The 23008-nt window shown below is 47.0% G+C and overlaps 2 protein-coding genes across 4 annotated transcripts; both read left to right on the top strand.

The window, feature by feature from the left end:
- The first annotated feature begins 1195 nt into the window (after positions 1-1195).
- Positions 1196-8739, top strand: LOC140732921 (protein PML-like). The gene is made up of 2 exons (XM_073055623.1): positions 1196-3826; positions 7643-8739. Exon 2 carries the CDS (start codon positions 7654-7656, stop codon positions 8434-8436), a length of 783 nt encoding a protein of 260 aa, XP_072911724.1. The 5' UTR covers positions 1196-3826; positions 7643-7653; the 3' UTR covers positions 8437-8739.
- A 5200-nt stretch (positions 8740-13939) lies between these two features.
- Positions 13940-17562, top strand: LOC140732919 (protein PML-like). Of its 3 annotated transcripts, none has more exons than XM_073055622.1 (4): positions 13940-14023; positions 15138-15186; positions 15310-15439; positions 16603-17562. In XM_073055622.1, the coding sequence occupies exons 2-4, from the start codon at positions 15172-15174 to the stop codon at positions 17340-17342; spliced, it is 885 nt and encodes a 294-aa protein (XP_072911723.1). In that variant the 5' UTR covers positions 13940-14023; positions 15138-15171; the 3' UTR covers positions 17343-17562. The 3 variants fall into 3 exon arrangements, with proteins under 3 accessions (XP_072911723.1, XP_072911721.1, XP_072911722.1); XM_073055620.1 differs by having other exon boundaries at positions 13972-14108; XM_073055621.1 differs by having other exon boundaries at positions 13986-14066.
- The last annotated feature ends 5446 nt before the right edge of the window (positions 17563-23008 follow it).

The following is a 23008-nucleotide window of genomic DNA, read 5'->3' as shown; positions in this document are numbered from 1 at the left end:
TATACATTCTCCTCATAACTCAACCCTTCCAGTCCTGGCGACATTCCTATGAATCTCTTTTTGTTTACCGTCTCTCAAGTCTAATAATATCCTTCGCACAATCAGAATTGCATACAATATTACGGGTGTGGTTTCACAATGTCTTGTACAGCTGTGATATGGTGCTCAACTCTGGAACCCAACATCCTGTCTGATGAGGGCCACCACCTTCATGACTCTGTCTGCCTGTGTTGTCATTTTCAGGGAACTAAGAAGGTCACCTGTACCCTCTGTTCTGCAGCACTCCACTGGACCCTATCATTCACCCTCTCTGTCCTGCCCTACTTTATCTTCCCCAAGCCCTTTACCGAACATTTGTTGGAGTTGATGCCCTTCCACTTTCCCAGAGGGTGTCCTGTGTCCTGTCGCTCCCGGTATCACTGATGTGGTGAATCTGGCTCTGCTCAGTGGGTTACAAGACCATAAGAAATGGGAACAGGATTAGGCCATTCAGCCCATCAATTCTACTCAGGCATTCTGTCATGGCTGATTTGTTATTTGTTCTCCTGCCTTCTCCCTGTAACCTTTGATGCCCTTTCTAATCAAGAACATACCTCTGTTTAAAGTATATCCAATGACTTGGCCTCCACAGCTGTCTGTGTCAATGAATTCCACAGATTCACCACCCTCTGGTTAAACAAATTCCTTCTATCTCTTTTCTAAATGGACGTTGCTCTATTCTGAGTCTGTACCCTCTGATCTTACAGCCCCTCCTCTATAGAAAACATTGTCTCCACATCCACTCTACCAGGCTTTCAATATTCAAAGGTGCATTTAATGTCAGAGAAATGTATACAATATACATCCTGAAAAGCTTTTTCTTCACAACCATCCACTAAAACAAAGCAGTGCCCCAAAAAACGAATGGCTATTAAATGTTAGAACCACAAAGCCCCTCAAACTCCCCCTCCCCCACTGCGTAAGCAGCAGCAAAGCCACGATCCCCCCTTCTCCACCAGCAACAAGGCATCGACACCCCCAGCGAGCTCTCAAGCGTTCAGCAAAGCATCAATAAAGACACAGACTTGCAGTATCCCAAAGACTACTCGTTCACCCGGTAATTCAACATACCACAGGCTCTCTGTCTCCCTGATAAGGGGAAAAGAGGTGTCTACGTTTGACAGCGAGAGGGGAAACATAACAACTCACTGATTAACAATGTTAAAAGTTTGTTGCGTCGCATCTTCCGAGTCCTATGCCCAAAGAATTGGGTCTCTGGGCACACAGCCAGCAGCCAGCTTGCTGCTTTCAACCTTACATCTCCCACGACACACCGATTCCCTGCAGAGGCACCGACCTCGTCTCCAGAGCCACAAGATCCCGGAACTCCAAAGGCGCGCTAATCTTCTAGGCCGCGTGCTTGGCATGTCAAATAACGGCCAGACGTGAGACCCCGAGAGCGGGTCCCATTCCCGCAAAGAACCAAAGTCAGTGTGTAACTCCAAGTCAGGGTCTTCAGAAGAACCCTGAAAGGGAAAACTAGAGATATTCAAGATAGAAATAGAGCTGTTTCCAAAGATGCGAGCAAAGGAGTCGCTGTTAGGTTTCAGTAGATCTCAGTGGAATCCCCCTCCCCATTCTTCTAAATTCCAGTGAGTACAATCCCAGAACCTTCAAACTCACCTCTTATGTTAACCCTGTCATTCCCGTGAACCTCCCAATGACCATGTCTGTTTTTGATAGGAGGTGATGACATGGTACAGCTCTCGGCGGTGAGTGGTGAGAAGACCTTTAACGAGTATATCCTGCCCAGAATGCCCATGTTGGTTGGCATACCCACTGATAGTGGGTTTCAGATGGTGAACGGTGTTCTGTACCAACATGGGGAAGCTAAGCCAGCCTGCAGCCTCCAGGATGCCATGGTGTCTTTCCTCCGCTTTCTCCAGCAGCTGGATCTGCCGCTGCTGGTTGGTCACCGCATCTGGACCCACGACTGTCAGATTCTTTGTGAAGCTTGGGAAGGGCTGCGCATGAAAGATCGCTTTGCCAAGCATATGTCAGGATTCCTGGATACTCTTTGGTTGGCCAAGAAAGTTCTCCCCAAGTCGGAGGTCAGTAATTTCAGGCTGACGCATTTAATGGAGGTCTTGGTTGGTGAGCAGGTTGTTCCCGATGTGCAGGCCCTGCAGAAGCTGTACTCGGCTCTGAACCCAACTCTGCATCTGGCAGAAGACAGTCAGTTTACTCTGTACCAGCTGGAGTGCCGCAGATCCCTGCAGCCACTTGTCGACCAGGAAGTTGTTTCCCAGCTGATTGCGGATAAACTTGCCTTCACAGAAATCAGTCTGAATATCTTGGAGTTAGCCAACCAGAGTGACCGGAAGTCGGGCCTGAATAACTTATTTCGAGCCAGCCGGAATTTAGGGTTACCAAGGATCCGGAAGATCACCAAGGCTATTGGCTCCTTCTTACTGCACCAGAAGCACAGGAGAGGTCAGCAAAGGCCAAGTGTAAATCAAACACCAGTTAGCCAGTGACTAGGCAAGTGCAGCATGTGCTACAGAATATTTGGTATGCAGGGGCTATTCTGACCATCATTTGTGACGGCCATCATTTATTGAATGAAAAAGTGTAAGGTACAAGATGTAGCGGCAACTTGCAAGGAAGTGCAGAGATGATGGGGTGACAGATCCTTCCGAGTAATCGTCAGGATGAATAGTTCTTTAATCAACCAGAGTTAAAGATCGCAGTGTATGAGTTGAAGTAAAAAGTATCAAAAAGTGCAGAGTCTGATATTTTTGTGGTTCTTGCAGATACAATAAACTGTTAAGGAATTTAAAGCTGTTCTCCTTTGTGCAGTGTTACCTCACCTAGATGGATTCAAATCAAATTTGGGAACTCTTGTATCAAAGGGGAGGGTTGGTTGCCTGCCTACAAGCCATTCCCTGAGACTATTGCATGGAAGCAATGTTCAATACAGTTCACCTTTGGATCCCATTGACTTTCACTGCTATATTGGACTTTGTTAAAAGCCTTGTTAAAATCCAGGTTAACCCAATCAAGCACAAAATCCTCATCAACACTCCTTATCACCCTAAAGGAGTCAACTGTTAATTGAACATTGAACCATAGGACATTACACCACACAACATGAGCTTCTTCCCTGAACAAATCTGCCATCCTTTCAAAGTAAATTTATTATCAAATTGCATAGATATCACCATTATACAACCCTGCGATTCATTTTCTTGTGGGCATACTTACTAGCCATAATAGAATCGATGAAAGACCACACCAACTTGGATGCTCAATCAGTCTGCAAATACATACATACATACTTAAGCAATATATATTAAGAACATGAGATGAAGAGTCATTGAAAGTGAGCCAATAAGTTGTGGGAACAGTTCAGAGATGGGGTGAGTGAAGTTATCCTCTCTGGTCAACAGCCTGAAGGCTGAGGTGTAATAACTGTTCCTGAACCTGGTGGTGTGGATCCTGAGACTCCTGTACCTCCTTCCTGATGGCAACAGCCCGAAGGCTGAGGTGTAATAACTGTTCCTGAACCTGGTGGTGTGGATCCTGAGACTCCTGTACCTCCTTCCTGATGGCAACAGCCTGAAGGCTGAGGTGTAATAACTGTTCCTGAACCTGGTGGTGTGGATCCTGAGACTCCTGTACCTCCTTCCTGATGGCAACAGCCCGAAGGCTGAGGTGTAATAACTGTTCCTGAACCTGGTGGTGTGGATCCTTCCTGATGGCAACAGAGAACCGATGCTGCTTTCCTGCAACAGCGCTCCATTTTGATGTGCTCATTGGTGACGAGGGCTTTACCTGTGATGGACTGGTATGTGTCGGCGACATTTTGTAGGATTTTCCGTTAAAGGGCATTGGTGTTCCATATCAGGCCATGATACAGCCAGTCAATATACACTTCTGTAGAATGTTGACGAAGTTTTAGATAACATGCCGAATCTTTGCAAACTTCTAAGAAAGTAGAGGCACAGCCATGCTTTGTTTTGTAATGGTCCTTATGTGCTGATCCTCTGAAATGAGAACACTGAGGAAGTTAAAGTTGCTCACCCTCTATATGGTTGATCTCCTGATGAGGACTGGCTTATGGACCTCTGGTTTCCTCCTCCTCAAGTCAATAATCAGCTCCTTGGTCATGCTGACATTGAGTAAGACGTTGTTGTTGTGGTACCACTCAGCCAGATTTTCAATATCCCTTTGATAGTGGTATCATAAGCAAACTTCATTAGAGTTGTGCTTAGCCTTTCAGTCATAAGTCTAAAGTGAGTAGACTGGGAATTGCAAGTGAGGAAATCGAGGACCCAGTTGCACAAGGAGGTATTGAGTCCCAGGTCTTGAATATCAAACTGTAATCAATCCTGATAAAAAGCATCCTGATGTCCAGTTGTTCCAGGGTTCAGTGAAGTGGCATCTGCTGTTGACCTGTTGTGATGCTTGGCAAATCAGAGTGGATCCAAATTGCTTCTCAAAGCACTTCATCACAGTGGATGTAAGTGCCACTGGACAGTAATCATCGAGGCAGGTTACTACATTGTTCTTGGGCACTATTATAATTGAGGCAGGGGGACTGCTGAAGCGAGAGGTTAAAGTTATCAGTGAAAACTCCATATAGCCAGTCTGGGCTGGATACTTTTTGTGGATTTACCCTCCTAAAGCATGTTCTTACTCAGAGAAGTGCCACAATAACAACCTCTCACTCAACATCAGCAAGACAAAGGAGTTAGAAACATGGAAAACCTACAGCACAATACAGGTTCTTCGGTACAAAGTTGTGCCGAACATGTCCCTACCTTAGAAATGACTAGGGTTACCCATAGCCCTCTATTTTTCTAAACTCCATGTACCTATCCAAAAGTCTCTTAAAAGACCCTATCGTATCTGCCTCCACCACCGTTGCCGGCAGCCCATTCCATGTACTCACCAGTCTGAGTAAAAAACTTACCACAGACATCTTTTTTGTATCTACTCCACAGCACCTTAAACCCGTGTCCTCTTGTGGCAACCATTTCAGCCCTGGGAAAAAACCTCTGACCATCCACACGATCAATGCCTCTCATCATCTTGTACACCTCTGTCAGGTCACCTCTCATCCTCTGTCACTCCAAGGAGAAAAGGCCGAGTTCACTCAACCTATTCTCATAAGGCATGCTCCCCAATCCAGGCAACATCCTTGTAAATCTCCTCTGCACCCTTTCTATGGCTTCCACATCCTTCCTGTAGTGAGGCGACCAGAACTGAGCACAGTACTCCCAAGTGGGGTCTGACCAGGATCCGATATAGCTGCAACATTACCTCTCAGCTCCTAAATTCAATTCCACGATTGATGAAGGCCAATACACTATACGCCTTCTTAACCACAGAGTCAACTGCTTTGAGTGTCCTATGGACTCAAACCCCAAGATCCCTCTGATCTTCCACACTGCCAAGAGTCTTACCATTAATACTATATTCTGCCATCATATTTGACCTACCAAAATGAACCACCTCACACTTACCTGGATTGAAAGCAGAGAGCTTTTCCCTGCGGGGAAGTGGCTGATACAAAGGGTGTAACTTTAAGGTGGAGCAAAGTAAAGGGGGTGGGGATGTCAAGAGTTAAATATTTTACACAGGGTGATGGGTGTACGGAACACTCTGCGAGGGGTGGTGGTAGAGGCCGATATATTAGGGACATTTAAGAAACTCTTAGGTACAGGTGGAGAGCTATGTGAGAGGGAAGGGTTAGATTGATCTTAGAGTAGGTTAAAATGTCAGCACGTCATCTATGCTCTCCCCTTAAACCTGTACCCTCTAGTTTTACACTCCCTCATCTGAGAAAAAAGACTGACCATTCAGATTCTCTCTGTTCTCATGATTTCACATACCTTTGTAAGGTCACCGTTCAACCCCCCAACACTCCAGACAGTCAGTCCCAGCTTTATACATTCTCCTCATAACTCAACCCTTCCAGTCCTGGCGACATTCCTATGAATCTCTTTTTGTTTACCGTCTCTCAAATCTAATAATATCCTTCGCACAATCAGAATTGCATACAATATTACGGGTGTGGTTTCAAAATGTCTTGTACAGCTGTGATATGGTGCTCAACTCTGGAACCCAACATCCTGTCTGATGAGGGCCACCACCTTCACGACTCTGTCTGCCTGTGTTGTCATTTTCAGGGAACTAAGAAGGTCACCTGTACCCTCTGTTCTGCAGCACTCCACTGGACCCTATCATTCACCCTCTCTGTCCTGCCCTACTTTATCTTCCCCAAGCCCTTTACCGAACATTTGTTGGAGTTGATGCCCTTCCACTTTCCCAGAGGGTGTCCTGTGTCCTGTCGCTCCCGGTATCACTGATGTGGTGAATCTGGCTCTGCTCAGTGGGTTACAAGACCATAAGAAATGGGAACAGGATTAGGCCATTCAGCCCATCAGGCATTCTGTCATGGCTGATTTGTTATTTGTTCTCCTGCCTTCTCCCTGTAACCTTTGATGCCCTTTCTAATCAAGAACATACCTCTGTTTAAAGTATATCCAATGACTTGGCCTCCACAGCTGTCTGTGTCAATGAATTCCACAGATTCACCACCCTCTGGTTAAAGAAATTCCTTCTATCTCTTTTCTAAATGGACGTTGCTCTATTCTGAGTCTGTACCCTCTAATCTTACAGACCCTCCTCTATAGAAAACATTGTCTCCACATCCACTCTACCAGGCTTTCAATATTCAAAGGTGCATTTAATGTCAGAGAAATGTATACAATATACATCCTGAAAAGCTTTTTCTTCACAACCATCCACTAAAACAAAGCAGTGCCCCAAAAAACGAATGACTATTAAATGATAGAACCACAAAGCCCCTCAAACTCCCCCTCCCCCACTGCGTAAGCAGCAGCAAAGCCACGATCCCCCCTTCCCCACCAGCAACAAGGCATCGACACCCCCACCGAGCTCTCAAGCGTTCAGCAAAGCATCAATAAAGACACAGACTTGCAGTATCCCAAAGACTACTCGTTCACCCGGTAATTCAACATACCACAGGCTCTCTGTCTCCCTGATAAGGGAAAAAGAGGTGTCTACGTTTGACAGCGAGAGGGGAAACATAACAACTCACTGATTAACGATGTTAAAAGTTTGTTGCGTCGCATCTTCCGAGTCCTATGCCCAAAGAATTGGGTCTCTGGGCTCACAGCCAGCAGCCAGCTTGCTGCTTTCAACCTTACATCTCCCACGACACACCGATTCCCTGCAGAGGCACCGACCTCGTCTCCAGAGCCACAAGATCCCGGAACTCCAAAGGCGCGCTAATCTTCTAGGCCGCGTGCTTGGCATGTCAAATAACGGCCAGACGTGAGACCCCGAGAGCGGGTCCCATTCCCGCAAAGAACCAAAGTCAGTGTGTAACTCCAAGTCAGGGTCTTCAGAAGAACCCTGAAAGGGAAAACTAGAGATATTCAAGATAGAAATAGAGCTGTTTCCAAAGATGCGAGCAAAGGAGTCGCTGTTAGGTTTCAGTAGATCTCAGTGGAATCCCCCTCCCCATTCTTCTAAATTCCAGTGAGTACAATCCCAGAACCTTCAAACTCACCTCTTATGTTAACCCTGTCATTCCCGTGAACCTCCCAATGACCATGTCTGTTTTTGATAGGAGGTGATGACATGGTACAGCTCTCGGCGGTGAGTGGTGAGAAGACCTTTAACGAGTATATCCTGCCCAGAATGCCCATGTTGGTCGGCATACCCACTGATAGTGGGTTTCAGATGGTGAACGGTGTTCTGTACCAGCATGGGGAAGCTAAGCCAGCCTGCAGCCTCCAGGATGCCATGGTGTCTTTCCTCCGCTTTCTCCAGCAGCTGGATCTGCCGCTGCTGGTTGGTCACCGCATCTGGACCCACGACTGTCAGATTCTTTGTGAAGCTTGGGAAGGGCTGCGCATGAAAGATCGCTTTGCCAAGCATATGTCAGGATTCCTGGATACTCTTTGGTTGGCCAAGAAAGTTCTCCCCAAGTCGGAGGTCAGTAATTTCAGGCTGACGCATTTAATGGAGGTCTTGGTTGGTGAGCAGGTTGTTCCCGATGTGCAGGCCCTGCAGAAGCTGTACTCGGCTCTGAACCCAACTCTGCATCTGGCAGAAGACAGTCAGTTTACTCTGTACCAGCTGGAGTGCCGCAGATCCCTGCAGCCACTTGTCGACCAGGAAGTTGTTTCCCAGCTGATTGCGGATAAACTTGCCTTCACAGAAATCAGTCTGAATATCTTGGAGTTAGCCAACCAGAGTGACCGGAAGTCGGGCCTGAATAACTTATTTCGAGCCAGCCGGAATTTAGGGTTACCAAGGATCCGGAAGATCACCAAGGCTATTGGCTCCTTCTTACTGCACCAGAAGCACAGGAGAGGACAGCAAAGGCCAAGTGTAAATCAAACACCAGTTAGCCAGTGACTAGGCAAGTGCAGCATGTGCTACAGAATATTTGGTATGCAGGGGCTATTCTGACCATCATTTGTGACGGCCATCATTTATTGAATGAAAAAGTGTAAGGTACAAGATGTAGCGGCAACTTGCAAGGAAGTGCAGAGATGATGGGGTGACAGATCCTTCCGAGTAATCGTCAGGATGAATAGTTCTTTAATCAACCAGAGTTAAAGATCGCAGTGTATGAGTTGAAGTAAAAAGTATCAAAAAGTGCAGAGTCTGATATTTTTGTGGTTCTTGCAGATACAATAAACTGTTAAGGAATTTAAAGCTGTTCTCCTTTGTGCAGTGTTACCTCACCTAGATGGATTCAAATCAAATTTGGGAACTCTTGTATCAAAGGGGAGGGTTGGTTGCCTGCCTACAAGCCATTCCCTGAGACTATTGCATGGAAGCAATGTTCAATACAGTTCACCTTTGGATCCCATTGACTTTCACTGCTATATTGGACTTTGTTAAAAGCCTTGTTAAAATCCAGGTTAACCCAATCAAGCACAAAATCCTCACCCACACTCCTTATCACCCTAAAGGAGTCAACTGTTAATTGAACATTGAACCATAGGACATTACACCACACAACATGAGCTTCTTCCCTGAACAAATCTGCCATCCTTTCAAAGTAAATTTATTATCAAATTGCATAGATATCACCATTATACAACCCTGCGATTCATTTTCTTGTGGGCATACTTACTAGCCATAATAGAATCGATGAAAGACCACACCAACTTGGATGCTCAATCAGTCTGCAAATACATACATACATACTTAAGCAATATATATTAAGAACATGAGATGAAGAGTCATTGAAAGTGAGCCAATAAGTTGTGGGAACAGTTCAGAGATGGGGTGAGTGAAGTTATCCTCTCTGGTTAACAGCCTGAAGGCTGAGGTGTAATAACTGTTCCTGAACCTGGTGGTGTGGATCCTGAGACTCCTGTACCTCCTTCCTGATGGCAACAGCCCGAAGGCTGAGGTGTAATAACTGTTCCTGAACCTGGTGGTGTGGATCCTGAGACCCCTGTACCTCCTTCCTGATGGCAACAGCCCGAAGGCTGAGGTGTAATAACTGTTCCTGAACCTGGTGGTGTGGATCCTGAGACCCCTGTACCTCCTTCCTGATGACAACAGCCTGAAGGCTGAGGTGTAATAACTATTCCTGAACCTGGTGGTGTGGATCCTGAGACTCCTGTACCTCCTTCCTGATGGCAACAGCCCGAAGGCTGAGGTCTAATAACTGTTCCTGAACCTGGTGGTGTGGAACCTTCCTGATGGCAACAGCCCGAAGGCTGAGGTGTAATAACTGTTCCTGAACCTGGTGGTGTGGATCCTGAGACTCCTGTACCTCCTTCCTGATGGCAACAGCCCGAAGGCTGAGGTGTAATAACTGTTCCTGAACCTGGTGGTGTGGATCCTGAGACCCCTGTACCTCCTTCCTGATGGCAACAGCCCGAAGGCTGAGGTGTAATAACTGTTCCTGAACCTGGTGGTGTGGATCCTGAGACCCCTGTACCTCCTTCCTGATGACAACAGCCTGAAGGCTGAGGTGTAATAACTATTCCTGAACCTGGTGGTGTGGATCCTGAGACTCCTGTACCTCCTTCCTGATGGCAACAGCCCGAAGGCTGAGGTCTAATAACTGTTCCTGAACCTGGTGGTGTGGAACCTTCCTGATGGCAACAGCCCGAAGGCTGAGGTGTAATAACTGTTCCTGAACCTGGTGGTGTGGATCCTGAGACTCCTGTACCTCCTTCCTGATGGCAACAGCCCGAAGGCTGAGGTGTAATAACTGTTCCTGAACCTGGTGGTGTGGATCCTGAGACCCCTGTACCTCCTTCCTGATGGCAACAGCCCGAAGGCTGAGGTGTAATAACTGTTCCTGAACCTGGTGGTGTGGATCCTGAGACCCCTGTACCTCCTTCCTGATGACAACAGCCTGAAGGCTGAGGTGTAATAACTATTCCTGAACCTGGTGGTGTGGATCCTGAGACTCCTGTACCTCCTTCCTGATGGCAACAGCCCGAAGGCTGAGGTGTAATAACTGTTCCTGAACCTGGTGGTGTGGAACCTTCCTGATGGCAACAGCCCGAAGGCTGAGGTGTAATAACTGTTCCTGAACCTGGTGGTGTGGATCCTGAGACTCCTGTACCTCCTTCCTGATGGCAACAGCCCGAAGGCTGAGGTGTAATAACTGTTCCTGAACCTGGTGGTGTGGATCCTGAGACTCCTGTACCTCTTTCCTGATGGCAACAGCCCGAAGGCTGAGGTGTAATAACTGTTCCTGAACCTGGTGGTGTGGATCCTTCCTGATGGCAACAGAGGACAGATGCTGCTTTCCTGCAACAACGCTCTATTTTGATGTGCTCATTGGTGACGAGGGCTTTACCTGTGATGGACTGGTATGTGTCGGCGACATTTTGTAGGATTTTCCGTTAAAGGGCATTGGTGTTCCATATCAGGCCATGATACAGTCAGTCAATATACACTTCTGTAGAATGTTGACGAAGTTTTAGATAACATGCCGAATCTTTGCAAACTTCTAAGAAAGTAGAGGCACTGCCATGCTTTGTTTTGTAATGGTCCTTATGTGCTGATCCTCTGAAATGAGAACACTGAGGAAGTTAAAGTTGCTCACCCTCTATATGGTTGATCTCCCGATGAGGACTGGCTTATGGACCTCTGGTTTCCTCCTCCTCAAGTCAATAATCAGCTCCTTGGTCTTGCTGACATTGAGTAAGACGTTGTTGTTGTGGCACCATTCAGCCAGATTTTCAATATCCCTTTGATAGTGGTATCATAAGCAAACTTCATTAGAGTTGTGCTTAGCCTTTCAGTCATAAGTCTAAAGTGAGTAGACTGGGGACTGCAAGTGAGGAAATCGAGGACCCAGTTGCACAAGGAGGTATTGAGTCCCAGGTCTTGAATATCAAACTGTAATCAATCCTGATAAAGAGCATCCTGATGTCCAGTAGTTCCAGGGTTCAGTGAAGTGGCATCTGCTGTTGACCTGTTGTGATGCTTGGCAAATCAGAGTGGATCCAAATTGCTTCTCAAAGCACTTCATCACAGTGGATGTAAGTGCCACTGGACAGTAATCATCGAGGCAGGTTACTACGTTGTTCTTGGGCACTATTATAATTGAGGCAGGGGGACTGCTGAAGCGAGAGGTTAAAGTTATCAGTGAAAACTCCATATAGCCAGTCTGGGCTGGATACTTTTTGTGGATTTACCCTCCTAAAGCATGTTCTTACACAGAGAAGTGCCACAATAACAACCTCTCACTCAACATCAGCAAGACAAAGGAGTTAGAAACATGGAAAACCTATAGCACAATACAGGTTCTTCGGTACAAAGTTGTGCCGAACATGTCCCTACCTTAGAAATGACTAGGGTTACCCATAGCCCTCTATTTTTCTAAACTCCATGTACCTATCCAAAAGTCTCTTAAAAGACCCTATCGTATCTGCCTCCACCACCGTCGCCGGCAGCCCATTCCATGTACTCACCACTCTCTGAGTAAAAAACTTACCACAGACATCTTTTTTGTACCTACTCCCCAGCACCTTAAACCTGTGCCCTCTTGTGTTGATTATTGATTTCATGAGTAGGAAACTGAAGGTTCATGATCCAGTCCTAATCAAGGGTTCAGAGTTGGAAAGGGTCAGCAACTTTAAGTGTTAACATTTCAGAGGATCTGTCCTGAATCCAGCACGTAATGGTGGATGCATGGTGGAAAATATATTGACTGAATGCATCATGGCCTGTGTGAAAACACTAATGCCCTTGTACTGAACATACCTGGACCTCTTGTATTTTCCTTGGTTTCTAGACCTGAATGCCACTGATCTAGCAGTCCTCTCTTGGTTCATCCAGGGCTTCTGAAAGACACTGGATTATTTTTTAGGTCCATACTCATCCATGAGTATCTTAAAGTCTGTGACAACTATGGTGCTTTAATCAGGTCCTGTGAACATGGCCCATTCCACAAACTTGAAGCAACCTTGTGCCTCCTCTGACCACCTCATAGTTGTCCTTGCCTCGGTTGCCTTAAGTTGCAGCCAGAACAGTGGATGTGGTGTTTATATTGATTTCAGCAAGACACTTGACAAGTTCCCTACAGCAGTCTCATTCAGAAAGTCAATAGGCATGGAAACTTCACAGCGTGGATTCAGAATTGGCTTGTTCACAGAATGAAGAAGGTGGCTGTAGAGGAAATGTATTTTTCCTGGAGGATGACCAGTGGTGTTCCACAGAACTCTGTTCTGGGACCCCTGCTCTGTGATTTATTTTATAAACGACTTTGATGAAGAAGTAGAAGGGTGACTTAATACACTTGCAGATGACACAAAGGTTGGTGGTGGTGTGGACAGTGTAGAAAGTTGTGAAAGGTTACAGCAGGACATCGATAGGCTGAGAAGTGGCAGATGGAGTTTAATCCATAAAAGTTTCACTTTGGAAGATCAAACTTGAGGGCGGTATGCTGGGTTAATGTCAGGATTCCTAACAGTATTTAGGAATAGAGGGATGTTGGAGTTCACATCCCTAGATCCCCCAAAGTTGCAGTGCAAGTTGATAGGGTGGTTAAGAAGGTGTATGGTGTGTTGGGATTGAGTTCAAGAGCTGTGAGGTAACATTGCAACTCTATAAAAGACTGGGTGGACCACATATTGTGTTCATTTCTGGTTGCTTCATTATAGGAACGATGTGGAAGCTTTAGGAACGGTGCAGAGGATGTTGCTTAGATTAGAGAGAATGACAGGTTGAGCAAGCTGGGGATTTTCTCTTTGGAGCGAAGGAGGAAGAGAGATGACTTGGTAGAAGTGTACAAAATGATACGAGGCACAGATAGAGTGGATAGCTAGAGAACTTTGCTAAGGGCAGAAATGGCTATTATGAGGGGGCTTAACATTAAGGTATTTGGAGGAAAGTGTAGGGAGATGTCAGAGGTAGGGTTTTTTTTATACAGAGGGTATTAGGTGTGTGATACACCCTGTCAAGGATGGTGGTAGCAGCAGTTACGTTTAGAGAGAAAGTGCAGTGGTAAACAATAATATGCAAGACCGCGACCGAGTAGATTGTGAGGTGAAGAGTCCATCAAGGGGCCATTCAAGTCTACATGACAACGGGATAGAAGCTGGCCTTGAGCCTGGTGGTAGGTAGCTGCTTTTGTGAGTTCTGCCTGCTAGGGGCGGAGCCGGGGTGAACGTCTGTGACCGATTCTAACGGGTATTCTGTAGTCTTTAACCGGTGTGGTCTCCCGAGGGAGTAATCGAACTTTTTCTGCCCGGGACCTCGGTATCCAGACCACTGAACCACGCAATTTGGAGAACAACATGAAATTCACCAGAGACGCGTTTCACAAACTTCCATTTCAGTTTGCTGCAGCTGGTGACTCCAGCGCCCTTCCTCGCAGCTCCTTCCACCTCTTGCCCCCCCTTAACCACGCCTCTTGCCCCTCTCAACCCCACCTCTTTCCCCTCCTCCACTGCTTCCCTCGCGCCGCCCCGATAATGTCACCGCCCACCCGAAGCTGCCTGGGCAAGTCCTGGTCCGGGTGAGTCAATGGGCAGGTCTCACGCAGAAAAGCAAGCGACCGGGTAGGTGCTGCGGGCAGACAGCGGCGAGCGGAGCGCGGTACCGTAAGTACTCCGGTGGCGGTGGGAGGAGGGCGGAGAGGGGCGACAGGACAGAGGTCGGACGTTTCGGTGAACCGGAGATCATTGGGGGGGGGGGGGGGGGTTGTGGAATACCGGTGACCCGGAGATCAGAAAGTCCCGGTGACCCAGAGGGTGGGGGATTCTCCATTGGGCCAGTATTCAGCGGTGGTCCTGACCATCTACAGCTCTTCCGACCTTTCCGACCGGAGCTCCACCTCTTCACCTCCTGACCGAACCCTTATGTTCCCCGGGCCAGCGAGCGGGGTGATGGATCGTTGTGGCAACCCGCATCCGTAGATAAGGATGTTGTTATTGCTGTTTATTTATTCTCAACTCAACCTGGGGTCCGGGCACACTCATTTCTCAATTGCTAGGAACTTTGGGACTATCCTGGAGGTGTTTAGTGTGGTGGCTTTCTACAGATTTACATAGATATTGCTGTGTAGATCGAATTGTTAAAAGCCCGCATCGTTGCAAGTTGGAACAAGTTCCATTCCCACCCGTACACTTCCTCCGTCCCCACTGTATCCGGAAGTCCCGATGTGGCCTCCTGTAAATAGATGAGACCCGATGTAGGTTTGCAGACTGCTTCGCCAAGCACCAGGAAAGAACTTTCTGAAGAGTTTCACATATAATATTACTATTATTAGTAGTAGTAGTAGTATTGGGGAAAGTGTGAAGCAATCTGGGAACCGGACACAGACGTCACGACAGTTTCTAACGTACGACTGCCTCCTGGTGCGTCGGTAAGGAAGCCAGCTGCTGTTGAAGGTAGAACAGTTAACGTTTCAGATGAAGGGTCCCAGGCTGAAACATTAACTGGTTCTCTGCCCACAGGGGCTGCCTGGACTGCCAAGTGTTTCCTGTTTTTAATTTACCTTCTCCCTGTTGGCAGCCTTATGATTTTCAGAAAAAGATCATTTCGTGCTGTAGACTGGAGTTTTCAGGGATGAGGGGTGATGAAGTGATGGGACAGGAAGGGGTCGCTGAGTATGAGCTTTGTAATTACAGGTCCTGCAGCAAGTTTGGGCAGAGCAGCAAATAGATGGCGGACCCTGTGGTAAGCATTGGCGAGAGGCATCTATATGTGCCAGGCTGTGGGACATTGTCTGGCACCTCAACACCATTCACTAAGTGTTACTTTTATTAATGTGACTACAATGAGTGAATCCTTTTCCCAAAGGCTGCAGGTGCTGGACCTGGAGAGGCAGTGCAGATGGAGGCTGCTGGTGAGACAGTCGTTGAAGAGAATGGTCCTCCAGGGAGCAAAGAAGAGACCCTGGTGTTCTTTGACCTGGAAACCACAGGACTAGGTAACAGATGGGTGATCATGTAAGACCCCCTTTGCTTCATGAGCCATAGAATTGAAGAGCCCTCGAATGGGTAGTCATTCAACCCATCAACTCCCTGCTGGCTCCTGGTAAAGCAATCAGTTCCCCAAGGCCCAGCAGATGACACCTTCTGCTCACACTGTAGATACTGGTTTCAGCTGCACTGACCAGGGGGTTCTCTGTCATTGCCCCTGTCTAGGAAGAATTTTTCACTATGTCCTGTTTAATTACTGTAATAATTAGTGGAGTGGGGAAGAGGTGATCAGTGCATGAACTCAATTTGGGATGGAAATAAGTCAGAGTGGTGTGGACACCCTTGGGGAAACTGGACCTCACACTTCATCCACAAAGGTAGTAAAGTGGACGGATCACTACTGATTTCATGGGACACCCTGCGTGATTCGCTCTCGGTCCTTCCCTTTGTCTCTTACTCCCAGACGCTCTCTGTCTCTCACCCACCCTGTCCACATGTCAGTTCCATCTTAGTCTACCTCCAGCCTATATGTTTCTCACTCGTCTACTTCCCAGGCCACTCCATCCTGTATCGTATCCACTCCTATCCCAGACTACTTAACAACATACGTTCACCAGTCCCCTGTACTTCATGTCCAGTCAGATCTGTCCACTTTGAGTTTGTTAAGTTACCATTGAAAAACTGATGTTCACGAGTCATGTTCCATCTGCTCAATGTCACAGGAAGAGATGAGTTCTGCTAGGTGCTTCAAGTATTTAGTGAACTGATGCATTACTAGGGGGCTTCCACTATGGGAGAGCAGTGATTCTCAACCTTTTTTGGCCACGTCTCCCTTAGGGGCTCTTCTCAGGTTCCAGGACCCCTCTTTCAGTTTCTTGGATTGTAATGAACTGACCAGTCCCTCTTCAATGTCCGATTTTCAGTCGGTGACTCCCTTCAAATGTGCCAGGGCTCCTGTTGAGAATGGCTGCTGTAGAGGATTGTGGGATTACCTGAGCTCCATTGTGAACTTCCAGTCACTTTCACTCTCCTGCCACAACCAACAGGAGAGGGAGACGCGGTGGTCAGGGGCTGCCCCTGCCAGGCAGCAGGGACGTGTCCAAACTGCAGGTCTGCGTAACGTTTACACAGGCCTGAAAGGAATGTTGTTTTTGAACATTATGTCTTCCAGAAAGTAATTGTGACATGGTACAGCTGTCGGCAGTAAGCGGTGAGAAGATCTTTGACAAGTACGTGCTGCCCGTCAAGTCCATCTCAGAAGGTGCATCGGCTATTAATGGATTTCAGGTCATGGATGGGGTCCTGTACCTGTATGGGGAGCCTCAATCCACCAGCAGCCTCCAGGAAACTATGGAAGCTTTCCTGCACTTCCTGAAGGCTCTGGGCACCCCTTTGCTAATAGGTCACAACATCTGGAAGTTTGATGCCCCTATCCTATTACGAGTCTTGGAAGAGCTCTCCATGAAAGATCAGTTTGCCAGTTGTATAAGTGGATTCCTGGACACCCTCTTGCTCGCCAAGAATGCTGTTCCCAGGTCAGAGGTTAAAAGCTATATGCAAACTGAATTGGTGCACGTATTTCTCAAGAAAAGTTATAAAGCTCACAATGCTGTAGAAGATGCAAAGAGTTTGCAGGAGCTGTATTCTGTCCTTAAATTTACTCCAGAACAGAAGAAAAGTAGTCAGTTTTCTATCTCTCAGCTTGAGTGCCAAGTGTCTCTGCAGCCCCTGCTCAAAGAAAAAATAATTTTCTTTCAATTTGCTGATAAACTTGCAATGCAGGGGGTTAGTCTCGAAAAGTTGAGGTCAGTACACCAACAAGATGGTGAGGCAGGGCTGAAGAACTTCCTCGAGTCTCTGGGGCTCATGGAGCGTAACTACATTAGACTCTCAAAGTTTTTCACTAAGTGAAAGGTGACCTGTCACTGGTGAAGCTCAACAACCAGAACTGCGCGTTCCACGCAAGAAGCATTGTCCTTTTCCCTAAAGCTACATTTTCTATTGCTATTTTTACCTCATCACTCTAGATCGCTGCATTGTTCAAACAATTAATAGTGTGGTTTTATAAATCTAATGCAAATTTACTGTATCTTATGAAATCTTAAATAAATGATTTTTGATTTTGGTTGTAGATTACATGTGGACACAGTGTGTGAGTAATAGTTAAGGAGGAGTGGAGAAGGAGAACTGATCAGGAGTTCTGGACTGAGGTTGAAGTTGGGTATGGATGGGGATCAGGGAACGAGAGGGTGGGTGGTCCTCTGCAGAGAGCACGGTGTGGTGGGTGGGAGTAAGGAGAGGGGAAGGGGATTTGTCAGGATTGTGGGCTGGGTAGAGCGGCAGACTGGAAGAATGAATGGAGCATTTCTGGGGACGTTGGAGGATGGTTGGGGTGACGTTTGTGAGACAGTTTACGGTCCTGAAGACTGTTGGGGGGGGGCGCTGATACTAATCAGCTTTGGGGTTGGAACAGTGTGGGTGAAATCATGCTTGTTAGGGAAGGAGGGTGAGATGGGGTCAGGTTGGTGTTACTGAGGATGTAAAAGCAGCCATCTTGTAAGAAGACATACCACACCGTTTGTTGATGGTGTCGGAAACACAGTTCCCAGCTCACACACTGAGCTCATGGGTTCAGCCCCAGCCTTGGGTGCATCATTGTTGCTTTCAACATCTGCAATATGGGAAAGATAAAGCTTAGTCCCAGTGTCCAGATCCTACCTGAACAGGGGGCACAACCCTCTCACCGTCTCAGGGCAGTGTCCTGCGCTCAACCATCCTCAGCTGCTTCGTCAACAATCTTCCTTCCATCAGGTCAGAAAGATCCATTCCACTCCCCTCTGCTAAGCAATGGAATCAAGTGGCCCTGGTATCAACGGGCAACTGGAGAAAACACTATTAATGTGAGTCACAAGCACAAACGAGAAAATCTGCAGATGCTGGAAATCTGAGCAAAAACACACAAAATGCTGGAGGAACTCGCAAGGCCAGGCAGCATCTATGGAAAAAAGTACAGTCGACGTTTCGGGCCGAGACCCTTCAGCAGGACTGGAGGGAAAATGGATAAGGAGCAGAGAGAGAAACACAAGGTGATAGGTGAAACTGGGAGGGATGAAATAAAGAGGTGGGAAGTTGATTCAGGAAAGGACTGGAGGAGGGGGACAGGAGAAGACAGGCGGCCATGGAAGAAAGAAAAAGGGGGGGGGGGGGAGCACCAGAGGGAGGCAATGGGTGGGCAAGGAGATAAGATGAGAGCGGGAAAAGAGGATGGGAAATGGTGAGGGGCATTACCAGAAATTTAAGAAATCGATGTTCCCGTCATCAGGTTGGAGGCTACCCAGACAGAATATAAGGTGTTGTTCCTCCAACCTGAGTGTGGCTTTATCACAACAGCGGAGGAGGCCATGAGTGGTCATTTGGGATTGAGAAGTGGAATTCAAAGGGGTGGCCACCGGGAGATCCCGTTTTTTCTGGCAGACGGAGCGTAGATGCTCAGTGAAGCGCTCTCCCATCTACGGCAGGTCTCACTGATATACAGGAGGCTGCATTGGGAGCACCAGATACAGTAGTTGACCCCAACAGACTCCCAGGTAAAGTGCCGCCTCACCTGGAAGGACTTTGAGACCTTGAATGGTAGTGAGGGAGGAGGTGTAGGGGCAGGTGTAGCACTCGTTAAGGTGAGGCATGCTATATACAGAGGAAGAGATGTTTGCCAAACATTCCAGTCCAAGGACATCACTGTACAGATTCGTAGGAAGATAGAAACCCTACAGCACAATACAGGCCCTTCGGCCCACAAAGCTGTGCTGAACATGTCCTTATTTTAGAGATTACCTAGGGTTACCCATAGCCATCTATTTTTCTGAGCTCCGTGTACCTATTGAGGAGCCTCTTAAAAGACCCTATTGTATCCGCCTCCACCACTGTTGCTGGCAGCCCATTACACGCACTCACCACTCTCTGCGTAAAAAAACTTACCCCTGACATCTTCTCTGTACCTACTTCCAAGCACCTTAAAACTGTGCCGTCTTGTACAAGCCATTTCAGCCCTGGGAAAAAGCCTCTGACTATCCACATGATCAATGCCTCTCATCATATTATAAACCTATATCAGGTCACCTCTCATCCTCCGTCACTCCTAGGAGAAAAGGCCAAGTTCACTCAACCTGTTCTCATAAGGCATGCTCCCCAATCCAGGCAACATCCTTGTAAATCTCCTCTGCACCCTTTCTATGGTTTCCACATCCTTCCTGTAGTGAGGCGACCAGAACTGAGCACAGTAGTCCACGTGGGGTCTGACCAGGGTCCTATATAGCTGCAACATTACTGTTCGGCTCCTAAACTCAATCCCACAATTGATGAAGACACATGCACTGTATGCTTTATTAACCACTGAGTCAACCTGCGTACCAGCTTTGAGTGTCCTATGGACTCAGACCCCAAGATCCCTCTGATCCTCCACACTGCCAAAAGTCCTCCCATTAATACTATATTCTGCCATCATATTTGACCTACCAAAATGAACCACCTCACACTTTTCAGAGTTGAACTCCATCTGCCACTTCTCAGCCCAGTTTTGCAATCTATCGATGTCCTTCTGTAATCTCTGCCAGCCTTCCACACTATCCACAACACCCCCAAACTTTGTGACATCAGCAAATTTACAAACCCATCCCTCCACTTCCTCATCCAGGTCATTTATAAACATCACGAAGAGAAGGGGTCCCAGAACAGATCCCTGAGGCACACCACTGGTCACCGGCCTACATGCAGAATATGACCCATCTACAACCACTCTTTACCTTCTGTGGGCAAGCTAGTTCTGGATCCACAAAGCAATGTCCCCTTGGATCCCATGCCTCCTTACTTTCTCAATAAGGACAGTTGCCAAGGCCCAACCCTCTCCATCAATAATCTGCTTTCCATGATGTTCACTTAGCCCCTCCTTAACAGCCACTGGATTCCATGGTGAAGACAATAAACAATAGGTGCAGGAGTAGGCCATTTAGCCCTTTGAGCCAGCACCACCATTCAATGTGATCATGGCTGATCATCCACAATCAGTATCCCGTTCCAGCCTTCTCCCCATATCCCTTGACTTTGCTATCTTTAAGAACTCTATCTAACTCTCTCTTGAAAATTTCCAGAGAATTGGCCTCCACTGCCTTCTGAGGCAGAGCATTCCACAGATCCACAACTCTCTAGGTGAAAAAGTTTTTCCTCAAATCTGTTCTAAATTGTCTACCCCTTATTCTTAAACTGTGACCTCTAGTTCTGGACTCCCCTAACATTGGGAACATGTTTCCTGCCCCCAGCGTGTCCAATCCCTTAATAATCTTATATGTTTCAATCAGATCCCCTCTCATCCTTCTAAATTCCAGTGTATACAAGCCCAGTTGCTCCAATCTTTCAACATATGACAGTTCTGCCATCCCGGGAATTAACCTCGTGAACCTACGCTGCACTTCCTCAATAGCAAGAATGTCCTTCCTCAAATTTGGAAACCAAAACTGCACACAATACTCCAGGTGGGCTCTCACCAGGGCCCTGTACAACTGCAGAGGGACCTCTTTGCTCCTATACTCAACTCCCCTTGTTATGAATGCCTACATGCCATTAGCTTTCTTCACTGCCTGCTGTACCTGCATGCTTACTTTCAGTGACTGATGAACAAGGACACCTAGATCTTGTTGTACTTCCCCTTTTCCGAACTTGACACCATTCAGATAGTAATCTGCCTTCCTGTTCTTGCCACCAAAGTGGATAACCTCACACTTATCCACATTAAACTGCATCTGCCCACTCACTCAACCTATCCAAATCACCCTGCATTCTCATAACATCCTCCTCACATTTCACACTGCCACCCAGCTTTGTGTCATCTGCAAATTTGCTAATGTTACTTTTAATCCCTTCATCTAAATCATTAATGTATATTGTAAATAGCTGTGGTCCCAGCACCAAGCCTTGTGGTACCCCACTAGTCACTGCCTGCCATTCTGAAAGGGACCCGTTAATCCCTACTCTTTGTTTCCTGTCTGCCAACCAATTTTCTATCCATGTCAGTACCCAACCCCCAATACCATGTGCTCCAATTTTGCCAACTAATCTCCTATGTGGGACCTTATCAAAGGCTTTCTAAAAGTCCAGGTACATCCACTGGCTCTCCCTTGTCCATTTTCATAGTTACATCCTCAAAAAACTCCAGAAGATTAGTCAAGCATGATTTTCCCTTCATAAATCCATGCTGACTCGGACTGATCCTGTTACTGCTATCCAAATGTGTCATAATTTCCTCTTTTATAATTGACTCCAGCATCTTCCCCACCACTGATGTCAGGCTAACTGGTCTATAATTCTCTGTTTTCTCTCTCACTCCTTTCTTAAAAGGTGGGATAACATTAGCTACCCTCCAATCCACAGGAACTGATCCTGAATCTATAGAACATTAGAAAATGATTACCAATGTGTCCACAATTTCTAGAGCCACCTCCTCAAGTACCCTGGGATGCAGACCATCAGGTCCCGGGGACTTATCAGCCTTTAGTCCAATCAGTCTGCCCAACACCATTTTCTGCCTAATGTGAATTTCCTTCAGTTCCTCTGTTACCCTAGGTCCTCTGAGCACTATTACTCCTGGGAGATTGTCTGTGTCTTCCCTAGTGAAGACAGATCCAAAGCACCTGTTCTGCTCATCTGCCATTTCCTTGTTCCCCATAATAAATTCACCTGTTTCTGTCTTCAACTTTGGTCTTAACTAATTTTTTCCTCTTCACATACCTAATGAAGCTTTTACTATCCTCCTTTATATTCTTGGCTAGCTTACCTTTGTACCTCATCTTTTCTTCCGTATTGCCTTTTTAGTTACCTTCTGTTGCTCTTTAAAGGTTTCCCAATCCTCTGGCTTCCTGTTCATCTTTGCTATGTTATACTTTTTCTCTTTTATTTTTATACTGTCCTTGACTTCCCTTGTCAGCCACAGTTGCCCCTTACTCCCCTTAGAATCTTTCTTCCTCTTTGGAATGAACCGATCCTGCACCTTCTGTATTATTCCCAGAAATACCAGCCATTGTTGTTCCACTGTCATCCCTGCTAGGGTATCTTTCCAGTCAACTTTGGCCAGCTCCCTTCTCCCTCTCAAATTGTAGATGAAAACTTATCACATCACGGTCTTTGAACAGGCAGCCCCTGACCAAACCAATCACAGCTGGCCCTTCTGCTCAGTTTTCACGTTTGTTTGGTGGAAGGTGGAGAGCAGACCGCTGGGTAACAACAGGCGGCAGATCCATTGGGCTAAGCATGTGGCACTTGCTCTCATTCTGCTGGGGATCCAAGACCGGTCACAACGAACAAATACAGGGGCAATGGAGAGGGAAGCACACTCAACACCACCTGCACCTGTTCCTGTGTTGTGGGTGATGAGTCCAGTCCTGTTACTGCACAGCGTCCCAGTCAGCTGCACGTTACCACACTTGTCCTGTGTGGAAAAGTTCTACCAACTAAACACCTTTGACCACAACTACACCAGTCAGCGCAGAATGCCTGGCAGCCATTGTGGGACAGGAACTACTTGATGGACA

Source organism: Hemitrygon akajei, chromosome 9 (assembly GCF_048418815.1).
Source record: "Hemitrygon akajei chromosome 9, sHemAka1.3, whole genome shotgun sequence".
NCBI lineage: Eukaryota > Metazoa > Chordata > Chondrichthyes > Myliobatiformes > Dasyatidae > Hemitrygon > Hemitrygon akajei.
Note: the sequence above shows the minus strand (reverse complement) of the source record. Positions and strands in the feature narration are given on the sequence as shown.